This window comes from Pecten maximus, chromosome 12, assembly GCF_902652985.1.
Source record: "Pecten maximus chromosome 12, xPecMax1.1, whole genome shotgun sequence".
Classification (NCBI taxonomy): Eukaryota; Metazoa; Mollusca; class Bivalvia; order Pectinida; family Pectinidae; genus Pecten; species Pecten maximus.
This window is the reverse complement of record NC_047026.1, coordinates 12592214-12613553: the sequence shown is the minus strand read 5'-3', so window position 1 is coordinate 12613553 and position 21340 is coordinate 12592214. Positions and strand designations below refer to the sequence as shown.

At 35.9% G+C, this 21340-nt stretch overlaps 2 protein-coding genes across 2 annotated transcripts; both read left to right on the top strand.

Moving 5' to 3' along the window:
• The first annotated feature begins 1229 nt into the window (after nt 1-1229).
• On the top strand, nt 1230-4228 carry LOC117339753. The gene is given in 2 exon segments (XM_033901469.1): nt 1230-3088; nt 3090-4228. Coding segments are annotated over 2 exon segments (960 nt in total). The 5' UTR covers nt 1230-2461; the 3' UTR covers nt 3423-4228.
• A 9569-nt stretch (nt 4229-13797) lies between these two features.
• Nucleotides 13798-20332, top strand: LOC117340043 (beta-1,4-N-acetylgalactosaminyltransferase bre-4-like). The gene is made up of 7 exons (XM_033901801.1): nt 13798-14002; nt 14402-14791; nt 15765-15997; nt 17140-17327; nt 18019-18141; nt 19240-19338; nt 19732-20332. The coding sequence occupies exons 2-7, from the start codon at nt 14446-14448 to the stop codon at nt 20036-20038; spliced, it is 1296 nt and encodes a 431-aa protein (XP_033757692.1). The 5' UTR covers nt 13798-14002; nt 14402-14445; the 3' UTR covers nt 20039-20332.
• The last annotated feature ends 1008 nt before the right edge of the window (nt 20333-21340 follow it).

The following is a 21340-nucleotide window of genomic DNA, read 5'->3' as shown; positions in this document are numbered from 1 at the left end:
CTTCGTCGCCGTTATCATCGGCGTCGTCATCCTCGATTAGTTCTAACAGGACAGATCTTCGAATATTGAAAACTTCATGTGAATATGAGAGAAACAGAATGTAAAGATCATAGCATAACTTCCTTAGTAATAAAATCAAAACTACAAGTACTTGTATGTTGTTTACAGATCAAAACATACATGTAAGATCATAAGATCAAGAAAAAATGACTGGACAATATTTGATTATTACATTAATATTGTGATTATGATGTTAATACTATTTTTAAAATATACTATTGATGTATCTGAAATATTCTAAAGGACTTGAATCGTCTACTGTAGAAAACATTTGAATAGAAAAAAAATATTATACACATATGCTATGATATGAATAGATGCAATTCAATGGGCGAATATGATTCCGATTTGCCCTCGGTATGGCCTTGTGACAGTTGGATAAATATAATGATAATTCCCTGGAAGCCTTAATGTCCCTCAGTGAGTATCGCAGTGAATTGGAATGTATAACACACTTAATATTCTCAGGTAAGGTTCAGCCCTCCTAGAACTTTCGATGTCAGACCTCAAGTAAAACGTCACCGTGTTTACATGTACATACACTTATAACCGAATACTTTAATCAATAATCTGATATTCATTCCCAATTTGTACCATATTTTAAAGAAAATTTATTTTCTTATATAAGCACACGGTCCGTGCTGTGACTGTTGGTAATGATACATGTATACTATGAGCCAAGAACGGGACAAACAATTGATTTGTATACCCAAAAGTAAATAATATACTTTGATAGTTACAAACAGGTATATGTTTATAATGGTTAGACTTCCTCTATAAATCTATCAATATTTGAGGAAATGAACACATATAAATAACTTAATGTAGTCAATTCCACAAATTATGAACTATTATGATTGATATTAGATATTTAAATATCATTCATCACAATTGTAATATAATACCACCCGCGGGTGCCTGTCATACAAACAGCTAAATGATTCGGACTGTTGTTTGTTAGATATTCTATTATCGCTTGAATACAGAACTGTATAGGGTTAAATATACAAAATGGGCGTCGGACAATACCCTTTCGGTGCCTCGTCAAGGTAGACCTCTATCTACTAATATATACTCAATATACCGCTAAATACATATCCTATGTCTGCTACCGAGGGTGTTTCTCGCTGTGACGTATTAGTCTGTATTTGTGGTATAGTGACTATACAATGATGTAGATATATAATATATATTAACGATGGAAAGGTCTTTCATACCCAACCTGATGTTTCTTCTGGAATGTATGACTTATAACTCGACTCCACTCTACACCGACATTGATTGGATTATCGGTGACAGTTTAAGAAGATTGTTTACAATTTGATAACCTGGGATATATATTAATATTTACGTTGGAAACGTACGTGCTAAAATATCCGCCAAACCGTTACAAACGTTCCGTATGCGATAGACCCCCGTGGACTCTATTTACATCTGGATTAGCTGCAAAGGAAGGTGAGAGAGGAATATTTATAAGATTTTAAAGCTATTTTACAATGATAAAACCATTGCATAATGTGTACGGCTATCGATGTATAGTTGTGGACTATTTTCCATGCGGAGTGAAAATAAGGGGTAACGGAAAGCGGGGACTGCAGGGCTCCTATGGATACTGATAAAATGTGTATGAATGCATCGCCGATGTCCATGTCGACGAATTGATATTTAAAATGACAAAATGAACGTGCATGTGACGGTAGGAGATTTACAAACTGTGCTTCAGTCTGTGAATTGACAAATTCGACGTCAAGTGGTGTTTTGTGGTCGATAGGGAAATCTTTACATGGTGGATTACGTGATACAACACTTGAAGCGGAAAATAGGTGTGTGTAAAATGGACCGAAGTGGTTCGTGTTTGTATATTGGCAACGTGAAGCACTGTTAAACGTTTTCAATAGCTAGCGAATCTTTATAAATAAAAAAGACATTCAGTGTCGACAAAGCTCCCAAAGAACGAGTGTAATTATGGGACGAATCGACGAAGGAATTTAATTTTGTGTAAACAATGAATTTCGTTGTGACTCTTGCGTGGATCGCTAGTTAAAGGTTGAGATTACTTTGACAGAGAGAAGTTTTGAGAAGTTATGTGTCACAGGATTTAGTGAGAGCTGTTTGATACTACATGGCTGTTATTTTGAATGAATTAACACTGTTTATAGTGTATGTGAATTGTTATTGACCGCGGCTTACAAACACGAGCATTAACTTAAGATCCGGTATACACATGTCAATAAATGTACATTGATTGATTTTCGTAAACGTCGATACCAACAAACGACTACATTGTGATGTGTTCTTAAAAGTAAATAATGGCTAGTGTTCATCGGGCAGACGATACAAAACTGGGATTTAAAGAGGTGTTATAAAGATAACCGTCGGTAGAGAGAATTAACAAGGCAAAATGGCTGGTCGAACTCATAGATCCATTGTATCCACCAAGTATGGAGACAGACCTCTGATTGATGTTCCACCAATTTCGATTCCTCAATACGTCCCAAAACAAAATATTCAAAATCCAAGATACCAAATGGGAAATCTGGCAGACGACCTAAATCTCCCGCCAAATGCACAGCAGACAGTGACGCCGGTCTATCCTCAACCAAATCACGCGCAGCCGTCGTACGGGTACAGACCGTACGGAAACGTCATACAGAATTCAAATGTTATTCCTTACCAAAACTTGCCGCAAGCTCCAAATCCATATCAAAATGGCAGTGTTCCGGGCTACCAACAACCGAACCAAAATGGCAGTGTCCCGGGCTACCAACAACCGAACCAAAATGTGGGGATATCGGATCATGCAGGAGAATTTCATCATTTTTACGGTCCACATGGAGAACGAATTTCAGGGCCACTTCTTAATATGAATTTCGGTTCTCAAAACCAAATGCGATATCCAACAAACTTTAAGCTAAAAGGTAAATTAAAACGTGGACATATGACCTCCATTGAAGTTGTGGAATCGAACATTTCCTACAGAGATTTGCCAGATGTTGTAATAAAAGACCTCAAACGTTTGTATGGGACATCTAGAAAAAGTTGATGTGACAATTATAGCGGAAAAAGGTGAATATCATATCTATGCCACACCTAAACAAAATGGGGTATCCTTGGTCAATCCGGGTTACCAATACGACACGCGCAGCCGGGGAGGACGTCACGGATCAAGCACGGCAGACATTTACACGAAAAAGTACAACCAATCTGATGACGTACACTACAAGTTTGACCCGAATGCCAGGACTTATTACGTGGATCCGCGCTCGTACTCTGTAGCGAGTGAAGGTAGACGTCCCCGTGAGTACAAAGTTACCGAGGAACCAAGACTCCCTGTGCCTAAACCGGTTAGAAGGGACTTTTAGTTAAGATATAATATCTATATGAAATATAGTGTTTATGAAATGTATTTATTTTATCAACATTGTCAAATAGTATATGTTTAACTTCATCGGATCTTTTTTTCTCTCGAAATAACTGTGATTTAAAGTGAAAAACTAGTGTATTGTTACAATATACAAAACAATCGAAACATAAACTAAATCTCCAATAAACCATCTAGAAACGTGCATTTAATAGTTTTGTCATAGGCAATATCCTTTTATGAATGTAGGCCTTTATTTCACATCGCTGGAGGATAATTCTATTTGTGGATTTTGTTATTCGAGCAAAAATAACCAATTTTTGTAAGTACCACATCTAGTGAACACAAATATGAGGCGTGGCATAAAACCATATCACGAATGATATATATATATATATATCAATTGCATCTGATTCTGATTTCACGGAAATGTGATATGGGTAATAAACAATTGGGTATCAAATAAACTATAAAATGTAAACCCCGTAGATGAGTGGAGTCAGAATGCTACTATCAATGAATGGAAACTCTACAGTTGATAAATTGAAATCATCAAACTCGTATGAACACAAAAACATTATTATAATGATGTCGTCATTGTATTGCAATGCCAAATGCTGCCAATTCATTCGGATGTTTATTTAATTCAAACGATTTTTAATGTGTAATTTCCTGGAGGTGCAGACCGTTTACAACGTCTCGTGTATTTTAGAGACGATGTAATCAGCTTACAAATGCAGTTAGTAAACATGATTATTTGTCCTATGTAGTCACGTGCATTCAATAAATAAAGCTTAAATCAACACGTTTTGTTTTTGTGAAATTTTGAGGAGACAAAATGTATTGACAGCTACGATAATAAACTTAAGAAGGCTAAAGAATAAACTCGCCAGATTCATTGATATCTACCTGGCTACACATAGATCTATACATTAAATCCAAGGTAATTTCAATTAGAATGCCTATTATCTAACTTTGTGAGAGACGCAATAGAGTTCACTAAAATCTATATTACTGATATTTTCACTACTTAAACACAGCAATTTGAAATAGTTACCACACATTTAATCATTCCAAGCTGAATCTTTTATCAGTTGTTTCATCTATTTGACCATCAGAGAGAAAATCAGCATAGAAATACATAAAAGTCCAAGTAAATGCATCGATAAGGGTAACAATGTTCAATCATGTTCCTCTTGTACAATAGTTCAAGGATTAAGCAAGAGGCGCACAAGGTATTAACATCTTCTACAGTAGAGCAAAAATGAATCAGACTGATCCAAAAACATGTTATGTGCTTCACCGCCAGTATTGTTAGGGACGCCATCCAACTGTTTTCCCCTTCTAGGACTCGTCAGTGATGGTAAGGTCCTAAAGTGTTAATAGACAAGCAACAAAACACAAGCCAAAACTCATAATAAATGAAAACAAATGCCAAAATTTGGATGGGAATGTGCAAAATGAATATTTTGTCTGCTGGAGTGAATATTGAAATGCCTCCAGTGTTCACCAGTTAAGTTTGAATGATCCAATTTACGAAAACTTCTCGAATTTTAACTCGGGTACGTTTAAAGTAACTGGTTCTCAGCCAATAACATTGTCGTTAAGTTTGATGTTTTATAATCTTGGGCCACTATCATTATACATTGTCAGCCTCTTTAAGCAGTGTTAAATGATTCGACATCGCATAATAAGTTTATTGAAATATGTACAGAATAGTTTTGTATTTTGATAGATATTACTGGTTGCACTGGAGACATACTGGCCACAAATAAGATGGCTGTGCCCATAAGAAATCAATCATATCGTAATAGAATTCGACGGAGTGACATATTTAAGTGAAATATATCATGCATGACGTGATTTAATTAAAAACGTTGTATATTACTGTAGATAACAGTAAATGTATCATAAACACTGCTTATCAAAATGGTTGAATACTATTTGTTACATGATTTTTTACGAAAATGTGAAATTCAATAAATTATCGTTTATGATGTGTCGCTGACATTAATATTGAGTATCTTACGGAATTGTGACGTTTTTGACTTCACTGTCAACTTCATCAGACTACCATCTCGTCACACAATATTCGAACATGATGTCAATATGCATAAAAGACGAAACATCCTAAAACGTCGGTAGAGTCTTTACCATCTCGGACACTTAGTTAATAGCACATTGGTCATTAGTCTGATGAAGGTGACAGTGTAATCATCGAATGTCACACTTTTAAATGTCATATTGGTTGTTAAAATTTCTATCATATAGAGACCGTGTCAACATAAAGAAAATAAAGTCCATATGAATAAACCTACATGTAATTTAGCTGATATGTATATTAACTTTCGGTTCGGTTATCAGAGATATGAGAGTTTTACCATCTGTGACCTACTTTTATCAGAACATCATATATATATATATATATAAGTAGCTTAGAAATATATATATATATATATATATATATACACATGTAGTTTTAATACTAAGATAATAATGCGGATCATTTATGAATGAAATGTGTTCCAATATATATTTATGATTAAAGACCTCAGCTAAATAATGGATATGGATTTGTTTCAATTATGGTGGAGTTTTGAAAGCAATGATGGTCATATAATTGTTCAATCTGAAATGATGCATGAAACATCTGATCGAAAACTGTAATGTCAAACTTCGCGTGCACACCTTTACACCTTATGATTGCAGAATAGGTCCGCTATATCTTATGATATGGTTACACATTTAAATTAGGCCTACAGACTCCACAATGGATTCGCGAGTCGACTGGTGTGACATTCTGTAATTATAATGAATAATTCATTGTATTGATTAAGATACTGAGGCCAACTTCTACACATGTGTATTGATTAACAGTAAATGATATCATTAACTCGACATTATACCCTTTATAAATTGATAAGGTAACATCGCAGTCGTCACACGTGTAATCGTGAAATCAACATACATTATACATGTATGTAATACAAGTACACATCGTCGTTATATTGACGAGAACAAGGACTAGATACTGCCACGCAGCATCTCAGCGGAATGTATAACCAGAAACATGTAATAAACCCATTTCTATGAAATAGTACAATCATACGAAACTGGAAATGGACCAACATCACCATTACAGTAAAACAGGGTTAAAAAACAGCACTTAATAAATATATGCCCATAAATTCGAAACAGGATTTAGCAATGACTCTTCTCACATTCGACTTGCTTTATCCTCATTTTATGGTTCACATATATCTCTTTTCTTCTCTTTTTCTGTTTTTTTTTTCTTATTATTTTTTATTTTTATTTTGAAGTTTGCAAACCGAAAATGTACACGTTAAGCGTTAAAGTTGTTTAATGTTTAATTCTGTTACTTAGTTAATTAGTTACTGGTTTACCGCCTACACGACTCCGTTGTTTGTTTGTCTTCAGCACATCGCCATAAATTAATTTGACGAGCTCCTTTTAACATAGGCTGTACATTGTTATTATACGAAACAACTGGACTATGTAATGGTTAGCTGGGTAGAGATGAATATTCGATGAAAAGCTGAACATTTATATTTTTTTCTTTGATTTAAACAGAGAAAGAAAACATATTATCCAATAATTCACATTCACATTCATCGCGTCATCACCAATGTTTGATCAAATGTGCGCAGAAGTTGGTGACGTAATCAATTTGTGACGTTGTTACGCTACACAAAATGATGACGCTACTATACCCTTTTGTAAGTGGCGGCATATCACGTGTCAGTTGTCTTTCTCCACTCTGTGTGGGATGGAGTAATCATATCCATATCAACTACGATTCTATGTCACCCCCGGAGGTATAGATAACACGTGCTGGCAACAATACGTTGGCGTTACGACAACATGTAATGACGTCACAATTGCGTTGTGTTGCCATATTTTAATTACTTTCACAACTGAATCCTACATTGATAAAAAAAAAGTATGATGATGAAAATAGCAACCCCTGCCTTGAAATCTCTCTCACAGCCTCAAGTTAGGGGAAAATTCGACGTAATTCATTAATGAGATCACAAAGTATCCATGTCTTACACGCCATCTTTAAATGACCTTAGCTGTTGATAGGGCAATAAACCATACAGTAACACGCACGTGCCTTACAGCAGTAATTACACAGCCATATGACAGGATAGAACATTCCAGTAATAATATGATTGTGATCATGTTCACAAATTACATACATACCATTTAAGTATCTACTGGAAACAACAATGAGAAACACCTGAATATCGCACGATGCATCGACTGTGGAACGGAAGTAGGCTATTTATCTTATAGCTGTTATAAAACGGACAGTGTGATTGGTCACCAATTGTTTACAGAGCTGTCGGCCAATGAAAGTGTCCCTTGCAAAACCGCTCTAAAACATATAGTCTACTTGGACTGAGACCACAATTAAGTACTTCCGGGTTCAGGCCCCACGAATGAAGTCCCCTCAAAAATGTATGTATTTAAGGAAAACAAATCAAATGCCTCTTTGAACTTGATTTTTGTTGATGAATTTAATGTGGATTTATAGTAGAGATGTCAATCTAGGTCTTGTGATGTAAAATAATAATATTGATCATTTATTATGTGCTCCAGGACCCTGTGTGGTGAGTCCTGATTTGACCTCTACCCCTGACCCGGATGTATATAATCCACGTTGGTGACACATTTTGACAGCTATCTTCAGAAAATGCCCAACATGCTGGGTTGAAACTTTTATATTTTGCTTCTCAGATGTTGGTCTTGGCCAGGTGAGATGGAAAGTTGTATATGAGATTTTGGGAATTTATTATGAATTTTAATGTTACAATGAAACATATAGCGAAGCTAATTGTGGTCTTAGTCCACTTCGGTTCCACAGGCAATGCATCGCCGGCTATATAAACGTACGATGGCCGACAGCGGTTAGTCAAGCAACGTTTTGACAGCCGCTATCATTTATTTATTTAACTATTTAACGTAGAACCCGTTAAATAAATAAATAAATGACAGCGGACTTTTTAACGACTTGTTGTACCAAAATATGTTACAACATTAACATAAGTACAAACAGCTATTAGTGACAGCGTTTTCTGCACATATTGCAACTCGAATAATTGGTAAAAAAAGGTTGTTACTAATGACATTTTGTACGTTATAATTTAAAAACACACTTAAGTATAAAACGCTGCGAGTGACGACATTTTTTTGTACATAATACACATTCAACAGTTAGGCACAAAAACAGTTGCGTGTCCCCCTCCCATCTCAATACCTGTAACTGTATCCCTTTTCCTCAGGTGTGTCATTAATAATCCTGATAAGGTGTTGACGAATTTGTACAAAAACTCGTTAGGCAAGCAACGGTTTGACACTCATCTTTATATCATTGTCAAATAACAAAATAATAAGATGCGTTGATATTTAAGGATTCTAAACTGAGGTTAATTACTGAAGTTTGTAGTTTGTGTGCATTTGATATTTAAGTAGGATTGGACTTAAATTAAAAGTGAATCGACGCTAACCCCCGAATTCGGACGTTGGGGATACCAACAGAAAAAAAAACCCACAGAAAATAAAAGGAACGGTGTGTTTACATGTAAATAAGACCAGCAAGTTATTTTGTCGGCGTTATTAATGAGTCATTTAATATCCCGCCGGCTCCATATTGTTCGTTTTATTTGATCATACTGATCAGAGTGTATGATTAATATATAGAAGGATAAAACATCTCGATATTGCTATTCTTAACCTGTAGGTATGTCAACAAAGCTCTGGTAAAGTAATTACATTACTGGTTCTGAATCCGCGTGGACTATCCGATCACATGCTGTTGATGATAAACATTATGTATTGAGCATCATATTCAGCCTCTGTATCTTTTTTCTATTTTTTTTAGCGTCATATTCAGCCTCTGTATCTTTTTCTATTTCATTGTTCTCGTTAAAGATTTTGTTTATTCATTCTTGTTGTTATTAACCTTCCCCGCCGACTTTAAAAAAAAAAAAAAATTGTTTTCGTAGTTTTGTATCATTATGAGTTATTTTATGGGTATGTAGCGAGTCTGCATTACGTATTAATAGATGGGTGTACTTTGTGTGGTATAAGGGAGGTACACTGTATTACGTATTAATAGATGGGTATACTTTGTGTGGTATAGGGGAGGTATCCTGTATTACGTATTAATAGATGGGTGTACTTTGTGTGGTACAGTGTATAAGGGAGGTACCCTGTATTACATAGTGTACGTATTAATAGACGGGTATACTTTGTGTGGTATAGGGGAGGTATCCTGTATTACGTATTAATAGACGGGTATACTTTGTGTGGTATAGGGGAGGTATCCTGTATTACGTATTAATAGATGGGTATACTTTGTGTGGTATAGGGGAGGTATCCTGTATTACGTATTAATAGATGGGTGTACTTTGTGTGGTACAGTGTATAAGGGAGGTATCCTGTATTACGTATTAATAGATGGGTATACTTTGTGTGGTATAAGGGAGGTATCCTGTATTACGTATTAATAGATGGGTGTACTTTGTGTGGTATATGGGAGGTATCCTGCATTACGTATTAATAGATGGGTATACTTTGTGTGGTATAAGGGAGGTATCCTGTTAACGTATTAATAGATGGGTATACTTTGTGTGGTATAAGGGAGGTATCCTGTATTACGTATTAATAGATGGGTATACTTTGTGTGGTATAGGGGAGGTATCCTGTATTACGTATTGATATATGGGTATACTTTGTGTGGTATAAGGGAGGTATCCTGTACAGGTAATCGGTGTGTAATTATTTTCACACACTTTTTTGATGTTTTAAAGTGACGTTTACATTATCGTTATTTGAGCAGCAGGATAATTATCAATTTATTTGACTGTTTATCACACACAGAAACTCCTTAAATCTCGAAAATATCAAATGTATTTAAATATATTCGTTACAATACTTAAAAAACCTTTCTAAAAAAATGCATTCAATTTCTAGTAGAATTGACCCCCAACCCCAACCCCACCCCCCTCGGCGGCAGAATGCATCTCCTTTTAGTTTCAATATTCAATATGGAGACATGGAAAATCAAAATGAGTTAGTACAAATATTTAGTAATAATGGTCAACACAAGGTCAACTCAAAGTTGTGTTATTACTACAAAATCTACATGTTGACTGAGTGGGATGAATCGACTTGATAGCGTACGACTGTCTAAAATCAATCATGTCAGACCTCTGTAGAATTATGGGCCGCAATTCTGTTAAGTAATCACTTCATGAATTGAGTCTATATACACATGAACGCGCGATCGACAATCTACGTGAGATATTAATGTCGATTTTGACGAAAAACGTTTTAAAAAATAAGCCAAAGTTTCCAAAATCGAGTTAATGTCGAAATATATTACTGTGAAACATGAATCAACTAATCAACGTCTTTAACGACATCCTGTAACATCCGACCATCCCACAGAACGATGTTCCACTGCCATCGCTAACCCTGACTTTACCGACATACTGTCTTTTCCGACATATTAATTCAGCCTCATAACGTGTCGGTAAATTCGGGGTTCACTGTTCTTAACAAAATGTAAAAAGTGATCGCTTCATCAGGCCTTTGTACGTTGACAGAAACTGGTCCATTGCTGATGGCATTGTCGCAACGTGTCGATGGTTAACGAATTCTCAATAACATTCCAAGGTTAAATATCGCCATAGACAATCGACTATGTGGCTGACAACATCAACGGAATTTTATTTTCTCTAAGCATGCGTTAAACCTAGGTGGTATCAGAAATTGGTTCGATAATAACCTTACTGTCGCAACATGTCGATATTCAGCGATTAACTGTAACATGTCAAAGCACAAAATATTGCTAAACAATACATGTAGTTAAAAACAGTATCGGTATTGGATTTGTATCTTCTCAACGCATGCGTAAAAACCACCCGATGTTGAAGGTCCCTGGAGACAAGGAGACAACTCCGTTCGCTAACAGAGACAATACATTCAAACAATACTTCAACAAACGCCAACACAAAGATAGACATAGCCTTGATCCTAACTTAGCATTTATGGAACTATGAAAGCCATGGACAAAGATAAGCGAAACAATGATATATACATCCTGATAAACAACAATGGATAAAACACGAACCTGTGGATTTCTACCAGCCGAGACTCAATCTACAATGAAGGCTTGTCATGTTCGTCGTTTAACCGAATTTCGAACTGTCTGTGCAATGTCTGTGTAATATTCGTTCTGTCTTTTTGCATGAAGGATAAACAAGTATTTAAATAAAAGCAAAAAGTATGTTCTATTGTGAATTTGGAATTTAATGCGGTTAATTTTACAACACTGAATAAATGACGCGGTAGAGGAGGAGGAGGAGGAGGAGGAGGAGATATTTCAAAAGATGAAGAGGTCAGCCTACACGTAACTTGTCGAACAAATGAAGGAATTTGAATTCATTATCCACCTGTGATGCATTTGTCCAAAATTCGGAAATAGAGAGTCAAAGAGAGAGCCTGAATAATTCAAAATAAAGAAAGGGAGGTAAGTGGGTCTAAACAACTGTTCCAATAAAGAAGGGGAGGTAAGTGGGTCTAAACAACTGTTCCAATAAAGAAGGGAGGTAAGTAGGCCTATACAACTGTTCCAATAAAGAAGGGGAGGTAAGTGGGTCTAAACAACTGTTCCAATAAAGAAGGGGAGGTAAGTGGGCCTATACAACTGTTCCAATAAAGAAGGGGAGGTAAGTGGGCCTATACAACTGTTCCAATAAAGAAGGGGAGGTAAGTGGGTCTAAACAACTGTTCCAATATAGAAGGGGAGGTAAGTGGGTCTAAACAACTGTTCCAATAAAGAAGGGGAGGTAAGTGGGTCTAAACAACTGTTCCAATAAAGAAGGGGAGGTAAGTGGGCCTATACAACTGTTTCAATAAACAGAAGGGGAGGTAAGTGGGGGGGGTCTAAAAAACAACTGTTCCAATATAAAGGGGAGGTAAGTGGGTCCTAAATCAACTGTTCCAATAAAGAAGGGGAGGGTAAGTGGGTCTAAACAAACTGTTTCCAATAAAGAAGGGAGGTAAGTGGGTCTAAAAACTGTTCCAATAAAGAAGGGGAGGTAAGTGGGCCTATACAACTGTTCCAATAAAGAAGGGGGGGGTAAGTGGGCCTATACAACTATTCCAATAAAGAAGGGGAGGTAAGTGGGTCTAAACAACTGTTCCAATAAAGAAGGGGAGGTAAATGGGCCTATATAACTATTCCAATAAAGAAGGGGAGGTAAGTGGGCCTATATAACTATTCCAATAAAGAAGGGGAGGTAAGTGGGCCTATACAACTGTTCCAATAAAGAAGGGGAGGTAAGTGGGCCTATACAACTGTTCCAATAAAGAAGGGGAGGTAAGTGGGCCTATACAACTGTTCCAATAAAGAAGGGGAGGTAAGTGGGCCTATACAACTGTTCCAATAAAGAAGGGGAGGTAAGTGGGCCTATACAAATGTTCCAATAAAGAAGGGGAGGTAAGTGGGTCCTATACAACTGTTCCAATATAGAAGGGGAGGTAAGTGGGTATATACAACTGTTCCAATAAAGAAGGGGAGGTAAGTGGGCCTATACAACTGTTCCAATAAAGAAGGGGAGGTAAGCTGTGCAAATAGCACCATCAAATATGACTTTTTAATAGATACAGAAAGTGCCGTATCTAGGATATATAACCCCAACGTATACTACAGCTGTTTCTTTATACCTCCGATTGTTATGAATATCACGTGATAACAAATATATATTAGGTTCACATAAATAGCCACCAACTACTTCAAGCTGATAATGTGAAAATGAACCGGCTTAACATGTTTTGTGCAAACATTTACACTTCGCTTCTATTATATGTGAATCTAGTTGTTCCGATGGTGATTGGATGCTTAATACATCCACTCGTGTTGATGGGCTGACTTGACAACGAAATCTTCTGGGATATTTCTGCAGATTTAGCCCACTTTTTGAAACATTAATCGTATACATAAATACTGACATCACAGAAACACTTCATTACAGCCAGCGGGGCTCTCAAATCCAATTTCATAATGCAAATCTATACAATATTGAGATGTTATATACATAAACTGAGATCATGCGATCACAGTATATTTCTAAAAAAATAATCATTTATTAACGGCAATATTTGTAGTAATGTATCCTAATCTGTATCCAGATCGTTCTAAACGATTGCCCACCGAGTGATTTTATTCCAGGGGGATGCTTGCCTGAAGTACATTACATGATGGAAGTAATAATTGATATATTGATTTTTCAGATCGAACGTTGCATGTATTTACAACGATAAGCTAGTCGAATGCTAGAGAGAGGCGTATCAGTTTCGGAGTTGACAGACTAAACAGTGACCTTCTTATCTTGTCCTCGGCTCAGAGATAGCACAAGAAATGGCCCGAACTTTGTTTACAGACAGGTGACGAACCATGTTTTGTGTTTATAACATATCGTGCCATTCATCTCGTTGGATTTCTATAAATTATTCGACCTTGCTGAAATGGTATCGGGATTATCATGTGTAAGTTCCGAAATGGCTTTGTATGTATTGTTTTGCTGTGAATGTTTCTTGTAGATATCAACATGATACAGTGTTTATCTCTTAAGATACAACCACTGAATAGCCTTAATATTCGTCTAAATATGGATGCTTATTAGGATGTCCTGGCCTTGAGATCATGTTGTTGTTGTTGTTGTTGTTGTTGTTGTTGTTGTTGTTTAGAAGGTTCTCTCTTGAACAATAAAAACAAAAACTATCTTTAAAATTTACCAACGTTTACTCAACTCTTAATAATATTTATAACACATCAACATGCACCTGGCTAAAGGTTTAAAGTATTGCAATTATATATAATAACCCCAACTGGCTAAAAGTTATGTTTTGAGTAAATTATGTCTTACGGACCTATCTATATTACAGATGAGCACACTTTTACCTTACCAATTGGAATATAAACCATTTAGATGATGTCTTCGTCCAATGTTATGATTGATGCTGGAAAGAAATCTTCGTCACAACGCACACGTCTTCATAAAGATATGTTTATTTTCCCATGCCGATTGCGGTTAATATTGCGTATTTTTGTCATTATCCAAATAGCATTTGCTATAATGTGTTTGTATAAGACGACGACATTTTCATTTTATGAAAATGACAAATCGATTATTAACACGAGTGGACACAACGAAAAAGTCCGAAACGTCAGACAGTTTACACCAACAGGGATAGGAACAACCGGAACACCTCTTCCTCTGGACAGAACAACCGGAACACCTCTTCCCCTGTGTCCAGAAGTTCCTCCGGGCCTAAGTGAGTATTTGTATGGCTATGAAATTTACTGAATTATGGAGTTATTGCACTCTACCGTTCAGGTTTAACATGTTTGTACATGTATCTTTATTTTGACATATAAAATGCTATGAAATATAACATGGCACGCATTATATCTTAAATATGCTTCAATATAAATCATCCCATTGAATTTCATTATTACTGGTTTGCTATGGGCACATCCATTTTACCTGTGGCAAGCAGTATGTCTCCAGTGCAACCAGTAGTATTGACCGTGAATAACTTAAATATCAAATTCTGATTAGTATTTGAGTTGAAATACAGTGAGTTTTCGTAGACGGAATAATTCAAACTTAACCGGTAACATTCGAGGTACAGTGTACCATAATATTCACTCCTGTTGACAAAACATTTCCTTCTGTACCTCCCCATTCAGATTTCGGCTTTCTTTCTCTGGATGTAAGGTGCGAATCTGCTCTCATATCACCCACAATTTTTTTTCTACAGAATATCGATATGACCTTCAAATTTTATTTTCCAAAATACTGACACTCTCCTAAAATTCTAATAAAAAGTATTGAGATCAACCTTTTATATGTACTCATTTTTTTGCACAAAAAATGATACTTCCTTCTAATTTGATGTTAAAATGTTTTGATACTACAAAATGTACTCTCAAATATTGTTTAAAACATTATAATGTTTTATGTTCAAACATATAGAAAATACCACCACGAAAACGAAATCATAGTTATAGCCAAGAATCGATAAAATAAAAGTAATACGAACGTAAAATAATCATTCTATGGATACAATTGAAAAAAAAATAAATGAAGAATGCAAAAAAAAAAAAAATGACATCACATTCCAATTTTATGTAAAATTTGTGAAGTAATATAGTACACATACGTAAAAAGGACAAAACCACGCCAATTTGTATCCAAAGGTCGTGTAGTCTACATTTACATGTTCATTGTACTATCAATTACAGTTGGAAAGGTGAAAATAGACTTCGCCAATTATGAAATGGTTCAAGTTGAGAAAACCTATCCATCTCTTCAAAATGGTGGCCGATACAAACCGACAAAATGCACCTCTCGACACCGAGTCGCCATCATCATTCCGTACCGGAACCGGAAGGGACATCTAATTCAGCTCATGAACAATCTACATAAAATTCTCCAGCGTCAGCAGTTGGACTACGGAATATACGTTGTGGAGGTGGTAGGTACTAAGATGACAAATTGTTTTGTAGCTGTTGACCATTCTAAAGAGGCAGGCTCATAATGAAAGTATTAAAAGCGACATCCAAAGAAAAGCAAAAACAAAACAATAAAAAAAACAGTAGATATTGGACAAAATTATCCTCTTGAAATACTAACCATGTATGTATGTTTTAAGGTAATTCTACTCGATGGGAGAGGATGATCTGTCCGTCACCGTGCACTGTCCGTTAACATTTCCTACGTTGTTGAAACACACACATACACACACACACACCTAAAACAGTTATAAATCGGCAAAAGTTCCGGCCTATCACAATGAGACTGAACACGTACATACCACAGTCTCCCAAAACACATACCCACTCACCACACGCGTGCATATCGCAAACACGGGCGACCGTCCTTAAATGACCTTAGCTTTTAAAAGGACGTTAAACAAATAAGTATACTTATCAAAACAAATGTTGCCAATTCTACTAAATGTTTGAGTTAAAAGGATATGATTATGATTTGACTAACCAACCAGAGAAAAGGTAATCGCTAAAATTCATTTAAATGTATGCAGTGGGAAATAATTTAATCATTTCACAAAATTGCGAAAATAATTTAATCATTTCGCAAAATTGCGACAGAAAATACACCAACTAGACTAAAATAATTTTATCATATATTTTATAAGGTTTATACAACTAAACCAACATTGAAATTGGTTGATAGTTTAAAGTTATGATAGGACCAGCCAAAAATACACTTGGAGAATTATAGTAATGTATGGATATCAACTGCATGCATGATTTAAGACATTTGTAAGTAAAATGTTATGGAATATCAAATAATGATAATGGTATAATAAAATGATATAGAATAGGGATAATTAATGACAGATGCTTCCGTCAGTTGGATTAAAGTATCTTTAGTGAATACTGTGTAAATAATACCGTATAAGTACATGAATTACAAAAGTAAAAAAGTACATTTTATGAAAAGAACCTTCCGTCAGGTTGTCTATTATAATGTTTATATCCATCATATCATTGGTCAAGGTTCCATCTCTCAGTCTGCAAAAGAATATAAAAAAGACAAAAGAAAAAAAAAAAAAAAAGATCTGTAGCCGCAAATGTCTGTATTTTTTATGTTTAGGCTGCCTTGTCGGAGTTCAATAGGGCGCTGTCCCTCAATATCGGCTTCACCGAGGCGAGTAGGGAGTATGATTACCAATGTTTCATCTTTCACGACGTCGACTTGATTCCTGAGAATGACCAAAATATGTACTCGTGCCCCAAGGGACCACGTCATATGTCTGTGGCGGTGGACAAATTAAAATACAAGTAAGCTTAGACGTAGTATTTAGAGGACAGTTGACATGGAATTTAAATGTCAATTGTCTTTTTACGCTCGCACCTGACATAGCAGTCATAACGTACATGTACCAGGGATGTATGTCCCTACATGTACACGGTTACTGTACATGCATATGAGCTACACATGTTGTTTTTTTTATTTAGTCTACTGGCTTATAAAAAATAAATCAAAATCAATATTAAAAATGAAATAAATTCAATCGATTCAAATAGCATCTTTTAAAGATGTATGTAAAATTTATGTTATAATTATGTCCAAGTTCAAATTTTCGGAATTTCTGTCAAACATTTCGTTTTCAAATTTAGAGTATTTGTCATTAAATCATCTTATTCAAAGCTTGTGTCGTTAAAGGGGCATTCCTTCGTTCAGACATCAGAAACAAGTAATGAAACTAACCCTGAAATGTACAGGGAAAAGGCGTATCGTAAGCAAATACCGTATGTCTTTGCGGTAATTAGTGATACTTCGGGTCGAATTAATATTTTTCAGGACTTAATACTCGCAGAACTTTGGGAAAAAAATACTTATTTTCCAATAAGTTTAATTCTGACGACCTAAACTTTATTCAAACGAAGGAATGCCACTTTAATAGCTTGTGAGACTAGTACATGTCAATTGTACGTCAGTAATAACGAGTGTTATCTTATAACTCCACAGGCTTCCCTATAGCACGATATTCGGAGGAGTTGTCGCCATGACAAAAGAAGATTTTCAAAATGTAAATGGATTTTCAAACAAGTTCTTTGGCTGGGGAGGTGAGGACGATGACATGTTTAAGAGGTAAGTCTAAAGGATAATTGCGATGATATACACATGTTCAGTCTGAAAAGGAGTACCAATATGAAAAAAAAAAAAATGGAGTGTTCGCTAAATAGACCGCGGCGTGGTTTATTATGAGAGCACACTCAGAGTTTTCGTGTTATACCTCCATAACATAAAAACAATTATTCAAGTTATTCCTTATAACTTTATCTATAAATATTTACTTTATTGACGAACTCTTTTCTCTCACAAATCATTACGCTGCTCCATCCACCAATCAAAAGCGACGTTATAAACGACGACGTCATTTTTTACGTTATGGGCTGATAATGTAAATTTCTAAGCCAATGAAAATGCTTGTTACAAATAAGATTAAATTACATAGAATTATTTTCTTCGGGGACAAAAGACTATCGTAGTAAATACTCCAGGGATTACATTTGATTCCGCACTCTGTCTCCTGGAAAGAAATTGCGAAGTTGAAGCTCAGGCACCATATCCTTGTTGATAAAACAAAAAAGACTAGGTTTTGTATTAGTCTTTGAATGTTCATCAGACGAATACCACATCTAAAGAAATTCATTAGCTCAGCGATTGGTCAGGGTTTGTTTCCTGGCACTAATAAGATAGCTTGTCTTCGATTCAGCCTTAACATATCCAAGGGCCCATGTTTGACTGCAATACGCACAGAGAGGAAAATATCTCTGAAATTAGAGAAACGATTGGACAAAACCTATCGATTTATTTGTATGGGCGAACGCTCGAACCTCAGGTCAATAGCGAGGTTATGACAAGAGGCTGAACATAAGGAAAATAAGTTGGACCGTTGTATATACATAAGCGGATATTTCCGGCTAGGCGATTGGGTGCCGTAGATCGTGAGTTCGAGGCCCGGTCAGGGCACGAGTCAAAAAGTTGTCTTCCTTCGTCACTTGTGTTTCTAAGCTATATATATATATATACATATAGCATGTACATGTACAACGCAGAGACATATCATCCTTACCGAGATAAAGCTATTTCTGTTTTTGTAGCTGATTTTTATTTTTAAGCTGAAATTATGTTTTACGAAGCTAATATTTTGAATATCATCCTTTGTTTTTATTTTTGTCACAGACTCAATAACACACACCTGAATATCACTCGATACAAATCGAAAATAGCGCGGTACCGGATGTTGTCGCACAAGAAAGACTCTTCTGTAAATAATGAGAGGTATAGTATCAATTTTAAACACTCAAGATTGTTTATCTACACCTGTATTTATAAATTCCGTCTTGTGTCAGAAAGAATTGAGAGAAGATGAAAATTATGAAATTACTATTAGGTATAAAACCGCGCCAATCGTTAGTTCTCAGGTTTTTATATATTTTTTGTTGTTTTTGTTCTGTTTTGTTTTTGTTTTTGTTTTTGTTTTGCAGTGTTTAGAAGAAGTGATATTGTTGTTGTTTTTTTTTCCTTTTTATTTTCGCTAATTTCCTATTGAGTTTGTTTGTCTAATCTGATCTGAACCAGCAAATCAATGACTCGCATCTATAACAAAGCAAGATCTGACACCAATGAAAATAACTACTATGATAGTAATTCAACAAATCTTTGTTACTAAAGGTTTTACCTGCTCCGTCACACCAATGATACCTGGCGGACGGATGGACTGAATTCACTGACATACAGACACTTCAAGACAGAAAGACATAGACTATTTACATATATACTCGCGGATATCGACCCCTCTCACCCAGCTTACTACACAGATCGGTTAAAAATTGTCCAAGAATCACTACAGAAGATGCGAGAAGACTTCAACAAAACCAGAGCAATGGAGAGCAAGGGAGATAACTCGACTCGTCTTAATTCAACTTCCAGTGAACATCTGACGAAGGATAAGAAACACAATAAAAAACAAAGAATATAACCACAACTATGGCTCCACAAAACCCCAAAGTTGGAGGAGCTTTGCATCCAATACAACAATTAATATCGAATTTAAAGACGTTTTTAAGTGTTCAAAATGAAGGCGACATTAACGTGATTCCGGATAAAGAGCTGGCGTCATTTGTGCGAGACTTCGTGAACAGTATGGAAAATGCTGGCTTTTCAATAAGTGCCGACTTGAAATTTAGAAAGAATGAAATCAAGAAAAATAACAAAAAGCTAAAATTAGGTAAGAATAAAAGTTATATCAATAAAGATGAAAAATGGTGAAGATGCAATTCTTGATTGTGTGAGTTTATTTAGTTAAAAACTAGTAACCTGTAGATATGTACCCATACATCCTCTTACCCCTCCCCACCCCTCCCCACCCCAACCCCTTGTATAGTCTTTTTTGGATTGGCCACCAGTATTTATTTATTTGATGGTTACAATTAAGGACGGTTACTATAAGATATGGTTACAGTAAGGGAATGCTACCTTTAGGAATGCTTACAATAAGGAATTGTTACAATGACGGATGGTTACAATACGGTATGGTTACAATACGGTATGGTTACATTAAGGGATGGTTACAATACGGTATGGTTACAATGACGGATGGTTACAATACGGTATGGTTACAATGACGGATGGTTACAATACGGTATGGTTACAATACGGTATGGTTACATTAAGGGATGGTTACAATAAGGGATGGTTACAATAAAGGATGGTTACAATAAAGGATGGTTACAATACGGTATGGTTACAATGACGGATGGTTACAATGACGGATGGTTATAATGACGGATGGTTACAATGACGGATGGTTACAATACGGTATGGTTACAATGACGGATGGTTCGGATGGTTACAATGACGGATGGTCACAATGACGGATGGTTACAATGACGGATGGTTACAATACGGTATGGTTACAATGACTGATGGTAACAATGACGGATGGTTACAATGACGGATGGTTACAATGACGGATGGTCACAATGACGGATGGTTACAATGACGGATGGTTACAATACGGTATGATTACAATGACGGATGGTTACAATGACGGATGGTTACAATACGGTATGGTTACAATGACGGATGGTTACAATACGGTATGGTTACAATGACGGATGGTCACAATGACGGATGGTTACAATACGGTATGGTTACAATGACGGATGGTCACAATGACGGATGGTTACAATGACGGATGGTTACAATGACGGACGGTTACAATACGGTATGGTTACAATGACGGATGGTTACAATACGGTATGGTTACAATGACGGATGG

Excerpts from the sequence above, each read along its gene's own strand:
- LOC117340043 (XM_033901801.1), top strand. The coding sequence starts at position 14,446 with ATGATGTCTTCGTCCAATGTTATGATTGATGCTGGAAAGAAATCTTCG. Across the intron at positions 15,998-17,139 it reads GAATATACGTTGTGGAGGTG|GCTGCCTTGTCGGAGTTCAA; the intron begins GTAGGTACTAAG and ends TTTTATGTTTAG. Across the intron at positions 17,328-18,018 it reads GTGGACAAATTAAAATACAA|GCTTCCCTATAGCACGATAT; the intron begins GTAAGCTTAGAC and ends ATAACTCCACAG.